The sequence below is a fragment of the Myotis brandtii genome, unplaced genomic scaffold, assembly GCF_000412655.1.
Source record: "Myotis brandtii unplaced genomic scaffold, ASM41265v1 scaffold176, whole genome shotgun sequence".
NCBI classification, from domain to species: Eukaryota; Metazoa; Chordata; class Mammalia; order Chiroptera; family Vespertilionidae; genus Myotis; species Myotis brandtii.
The window spans coordinates 2,941,901-2,948,588 of NW_005356519.1; the positions used below are offsets into that span (position 1 = coordinate 2,941,901).

Genomic DNA, 6,688 nt, shown 5'->3' on the forward strand with positions numbered 1-6,688 from the left:
GGCCTGCTCCTCGGCAGGGAGCCTGCGTCCCTCGTCCTGGAGCCGCCGGGGGGATCCGGAGGGGCCTGTGGCTGGTTTTCGCCGTCTGGTCCCGACCCCCCCACGAAGGCAGAGGCATAACCCGACTCCGGGGAGCTCTGCTCTTCGTCGGGTTTGCGTGGAATCGTGCCCTTAAGTTTCTTTGGGAGCTCTTCCCTTTTCGTTCCTTTTGGGGAAAACCTCTTCCTGCAAGTACATGGCTGTGTAGATAAGCGTGTTCTGGCTTATTTTTGTAGATAATAGGATCTGTCCCTCCAGCGGGGCCTGGGGCATCTGAGTCCGCAGCGGATGAGAATGAAGATGACATTCAGTTTGTGAGTGTAAGTAGCCACAGTTCGGGTTTTTCGGAGTCGAAGACTGACTGCGTGGTAAGCGGTTATGGGACGACACCTCGCCTGTTCATTCATCGCCCAGCCTATACGTGTGCATGTTCGACGGGTCCTGGACAGTGTGGAGGTGGCAGCGGGGGAGGGAATTGAGCGACCTCCGTGGCCATCACAAAGGCTGCCGGCCCGAGGCCGCGTTGTGCGCTTCATCACTCCTCTCCTGCCTCCACGGAGGGCCATTTTCTACTCTGGCTCGGGCCGCGTTCTGGTCCCTTAAGGCTGTGTATCGAAATGGGTCAGGAGTAGCTTCTAAGCCTGCAGCGGTTCTCAACCTGTGGGTCGCGACCCCTTTGGCGGTCCAACGACCCTTTCACAGGGGTCGCCTAAGACCGTCCCGCATATCAGATATTTACATGACGATTCATAACAGTAGCAACATGACAGTGATGAAGTAGCAACGAAAATAATGTTACGGTTGGGTCACAACACGAGGAACGGTATTTAAAGGGCCAGAAGGTTGAGAACCACTGTAAGGGGAGACACACAGGTGAGGGAGAAGGGACAGCTGAGGAGGAGGAGGGCTGTAAGAACTCAAAACCTGAGCTTCCTCACGTGGAGGCAGCTAGCTTGGAGGTGTCACAGATCTCTGAGGTCACCATGTTACAGCACAGTAGTGCAGTTGATGTGCATAATGAAGAAGATACCTGCATCACCAGGAACTCACTGTGTTTTCTGATTTTATTCCCGTCGAGACCGTTTCCAAGCATTCATAATAAGTGTATACATTCCTGGGCCTCACTCTGGACCTATTGAGTCAGAATTTGAAGGTGGGGGTCTAGGAATCTTCATTTTGGAGAAAAAAATGCAAGGATAGACGGATCTCTGGACCACACTTTTTAAAGCGTTGGTTTGGGGAGAAAGTGGGTCTGATGTATTTTGGGGATGATTTTCACCCAAAACAAAGTCTGACAAGGGCTCTGCTTGGAGAATACCTCTACTCTAAAGTACCCTTGGAATACTGGAGTTGAGGTGTATTATTAAAGGTGTATAATTTTTCTTTAACAGAGTATTTGTGTTTGTTTTGGGGCAACTTCGTAAAACTGGTTATTAAACAGTATTCGATAGTATCACAACATTAGGGCCATGTGATGATCTATTGTATTGTGTGTTAATGGGTTTGTGTAGGAGTCTTTCACAAGAGCATTTGTGGCTTTTTTCTCCAGTGCTAGCGTATATGGTCCTCTTTTTTATTTTAAACTTTTAAAGTTTTGGGTCGTGGGAGGTTAGAAGAATTGTATCCTGCCCCCAGTCTCTGTGGACTGAAGTATGCTTAGAAACAGAATTCCCTGGCTCTTTAGGACAAATATTTCAGTTTCTTTCTGAGTATTGGTATATTTGTGAATGGAGAGTACTTATTTTGATATTTTGTGCAAATATAAGTAAGAATGACACACAATTCTTTATGAACTACAGGCTTACTTTGAAAGTCACTGACGGAATCTATTAAAATAAGATTTTAAAAATATTTTTTGTGGTACTCTGGGATGAAGAATTGTAGCTTGTGACTAATATAAGCTTGTATTAAGTTTAAGTTTTATTTTAAATGTAGAGAATCTGTTATATCTTTCATCAGAATAAAAAATATGCAATCAGTTTTGTGTATCCAGCTTGACACAACTTATATTTATTCTTGTTTTCAACTATAGGTTCAAAGGCTTGATAGTTCTAAATGGACAAATGAATTATATGTGCCATGTACAATTATAATACGAGAAGAAGCCTATTCAACATTCCCTCTGCCTTTGTAATGATAACACTAAATGACAATGATACCTTAATTCTATTTTAAAATACATTTAGAGACAGACTCTTCTACTTCTTTCTGTGACCCAATCTTATCCTCTAGGTAATGCTTATCCAATTAAATAATAAACAGTTCCCTGGTTAACTTAAGATTAATTCAACAGAAAAGAGCATTATGGTGTCATTTCTTGATTTATTATGGTTTAGATTTCTTAGTTTGCTGTTAATTAATTTAATTTTTTAATCTTTGATCCATATGATGGCACATCATTCTTTCTGTGGTTTGCAGAAATAGAATCTGAAACTAACCAGCATGCTGAAGGAAAGGAAAAATATAGATGTAGAGGTCCAAAATGACCCCTTTCATTTATATTTTATTGAAATTAACATTGAACTCAATTCGTAAGTGTACTGTTTGACTTTTGCAAAGCCAGTACACCTGTGTAAACAGTGCTCAAATCAAGAAACAGAATATTACCCTAACAAAAACTTTTCATTTAGGTCTTTTTCTCTCATTTTCTGTTTAGTTTAGTAACATGACTCTTTTTTCAGCCATCTTTATGTCTTTCTTTGAAACTGGATATTTTAATTTACTCACAGAAAATTGTTTAGCCTAGAAGCCCATGACATGCTTTTTCACAGAGCTACTCTAGATACAAAGGTATAAAAACTGCTGAGGCAACCTATCATAAATTTGAGAACAGCACATGAGCCTTGGCCGGTTTTGCTGCATGGTTAGAGCATCAGCTCTGGCTCTGAATGGTTACGGGTTCCATTTTCGGTCAAGGACACCTGCCTCCATTGCTGGTTTGATGCCCAGTCCCAGTTGAGGCATGCTGTGCGGGAGGCAACCAGTCAACTTGAATGTTTCTCCCTCCCTCCCTCTTTTCCTCCCTTTTCTGTTTCCCTCACTTCCCCCTCCATCCTTTCCACTCTCTAGAAATCAATGGAAAAAATATCCTCAGGTGAGGATTTAAGAAAAAAAAAGAACAGCACATGAGATTTATGTTTCAGCCAAGATTATTGGCTTAATGTGGAATCGTTGAACCTGTGGAAATAGTGAAAGAAATTGTATAATTTCATAAATAACTTGAGCACATAGTTCAAGTGATATTTCACCAGCAGTAGAATGGGTCATAGGCAAAAAAATAAAAATCAAAAAATAGGATATTTTTTGTCTGGGTGTCTTAAGGGTTATAATTAGCTTAATAAAAATAATGTTGGAGCTCATAATATGCGGAGTCATGAATTAAGTACCTTGGAGCTACACATATTAATTGGAAATACATTTCACCCAAAAATGTCAGTATTTTAGTGTGGGACATGAAATAGGAGATGAGAACTATGTAAATAATTCTAGTAGAAATTTCTTTTATAAAAAATACATGGTGCTGTCACAAAAAAAAAAAGTCCTTCAGTTTGCTACTTTGCCGTATGTAGCATTTAGTATTTGTACGTGTTTAAGAGGTTATTTTTAGAAGAAATAAGGAAAAGCATCAAAATTGGCAAAGCAGTTTTTTGTGTAGTTGTGGAAGATAAGATTTTTTTTTTGCAAGTGGGAGAGGAAAGGATGGGCTAGATAGTATAGATCTTGAATTGAGGACTACATTTGAACTTAAAGTAGGCAATTGGGAACCATTTGAAATTTTTGAACTCGGCAGGACTGAAGAAGTAAACTATGCCCCTAACTTACCTATATGGAAAAAAAAACCCAAATGAATTATTTAGAATTTTAGATTAGATTTTTGCATCTGTGGTTAAATCCATATTTGTTTTAGACTGAGGTAAGCTTTTTTTGTGTGTATATCTTTGTGTATTGACAACACTTTCCAGTTAGTTGGCAATTGGTGTTTTGGATTTGTGTGAGAATCAATTTTCTAATAACAGAAATGAAACCTTTATTTAAAACAAATTTGTTTTTAAACTTAGATTATTAATTCAACTGTGTTCCTAATCTGTTTTGCTTGTGCCTGTGCTTCTGCTCCTAAATTGTGTGGCCTTGGAAGTAGAATCCTTTGATTTGGTGTTGGTACAGAGGAGATAAGAATGACGGTTTAGCCGAAACCGGTTTGGCTCAGTGGATAGAGCGTCAGCCTGCGGATTGAGAGGTCCCGGGTTCGATTCCGGTCAAGGGCATGTACCTGGGTTGCGGGCACATCCCCGGTGGGGGATGTGCAGGAGGCAGCTGGTCGATGTTTCTCTCTCATCGATGTTTCTAACTCTGTGGGACTGCAGCCCAGGTGGGTCTGGGGAGCAAAGCATTGAGCCAAAAAGGGTTAGTCTCACCCTAACCGGTTTGGCTCAGTGGATAGAGCGTCGGCCTGTGGACTCAAGGGTCCCAGGTTCGATTCCGGTCAAGGGCATGTACCGTGGTTGTGGGCACATCATCCCCAGTAGGTGTGCAGGAGGCAGCTGATCAATATTTCTCTTTCATCGATGTTTCTAACTCTCTATCCCTCTCCCTTCCTCTCTGTAAAAAATCAATTAAAAAAAAAAAAGAATGACGGTTTACTAGTTGATGTATGGAGCATATTCAAATAAAATACCTTGTAAATGGAGGACCACATGCATATATACTTGTTAAGGATATAAACAGTCATTATAAATATTAGAAATTATTTTCTCTTGGTCTTTGTGCTGTAAACATTACTTTGGGGGAGTTTATTTATTGGTCAGTGTTATGAGTTACTCAGAGTTGGGGATAGTAGCAGGTAATCATTTTTCTCTTATTGAAAAGTATCTTATCTCAGAAACTTAGATAATAAGCATGGATTTAAAAATATTATGTATCGCCCTAGCCAGTTTGGCTCAGTGGATAGAGGGTCAGCCTGCGGACTGAAGGGTTCCAGGTTCGATTCTGGTCAAGGGCACATGGCCTGGGTTGTGGGGGGTTGTGCAGGAGACAGCTGATCAATGATTCTCTCTCATCATTGATGTTTCTATCTCTCTCCCTCTCCCTTCCTCTCTGAAATCAATAAAAATATATATTAAAAATAAAATAAAACACACCACTATTAAAAAAAATTATGTATATTTTGAACTACTTCAGAGTTGCATTGGGCACACAGCCAATTATGTGTTTAGAGAACCAGGTATGTATCTCACTTAGTTTTCTTACTTGTTAAATGGGATAATAGTAATTCAGTATCTCACCTTGTCAAGTAATTTTGAGGACTAAATAAAATCATGTGCATGAAAAGTTTAGCACAATCCCTTTATAGGGCAGGATGACAAATGTTACTGATTAGTAGGAAAATAAATGGAGTACTAAAATGTTTTGATTCCCTCATTATGGTGGAAGTTTTTCTATATCCACTGTGGAAATTAGAGTATTTGTTTATAAACTAATCTTTTCCTTGGGGGTACTTACCTTTTCTTATTTTTCCACTCAGCCTCTTTGTCTTTTTGGAGGCCTCGGACACTTTCCTACCATTCTATCACTTACAACTCCATAATTATGTGTTGAGTAATGAATAGGTATCCTAAATGACTCCTGCTTTTTCTCACGTCTGGATTACCTATCCTGATTTCTTTTTATTCTTTTTAGTTAGTGTGAATTATACGAAGTTGCCATTGCTTAGTTGTGCATATCAGTCCAATGGTTTCTCCAGTAGTAAATTTCTGGTAGTTTTCTCTTGTCTGTTTTCATTTCTGCCTCTTCTACTATTTTGTGACTTATCTTTTAATCCTATTTGTGACCATTTTCGTTATCCTGTTTTTTCTGCCCATTCTACTTTTTGCTTTGTGTCTGTTACTTCTTTCATCTCCCTTATTTCTTTACCTACTATCTGTTCGTGGAAATTCTGTCCCTACCTCTGTTTTTCTGGTAACCTGAGGACTTTCTTGGCGTGCTATTTCTGTGGGCATGTAATAAAAATTTTTTAATGCAAATTTCTTGAATAGTGCAAACTCAGATAATTATATGAATAGTCAAAGTTATTTTTATCTACTCTATTTCCTTCTTGGATTAATTATATGATTTTGATGATCTTTATACTAGTGATAGGTTTTAGTCTTAAAATAGGTGATGTACCTCTGTCGACAATACATTGGAGAATATCTGTCCCTCTTTTCCTCCTTTTTAAACTTCCATTTTTATAGCTTAGCAAAAATCCCAATTACTTTGTTACATGATTCCTGCCCAAAAGTTTTGCTCTCTGGATCACTACCTGCAAGGATAGTAATTTTCTGCTTGCAGAGAAGTTGTAGCCCAGGGGAAGAAACAAGCTATCTTTTAGACTGGATGCTTCTTTCAGGAAGAGGATCTTTAACTAGATCTTAGCTTCTGTCTCCAAATCTAGAATCTTTTTCTGTTAGTTTTTCCATCGAATTAATCACTTTGGCTTGCCAACAGTCAACTTTCTCTATCCTAAGAAATCTTTCTTCAGCCATATTCTCCTCCTTCTATGTTCCTTCCTCTTGTTCTCAACGTACTAGATTTTTTAAAAAAAATTTAAATTCTTTATTGTTTAAAGTATTACATAAGTCTCCTTTTCCCCCATTGCCCTGGCCACCCCCAC

At 39.2% G+C, this 6,688-nt stretch overlaps 1 protein-coding gene across 1 annotated transcript in view; it reads left to right on the forward strand.

The window, feature by feature from the left end:
• ZNF451 (zinc finger protein 451) overlaps nucleotides 1-6,688 on the forward strand; it is a 103,978-nt gene that overhangs the window by 20,723 nt on the left and 76,567 nt on the right. The window contains exon 5 of the mRNA XM_005863324.2: nucleotides 276-359. Within this exon, the coding sequence (XP_005863386.1) occupies nucleotides 276-359 (84 nt within the window). The remainder of the gene's footprint in view (nucleotides 1-275; nucleotides 360-6,688) is intronic.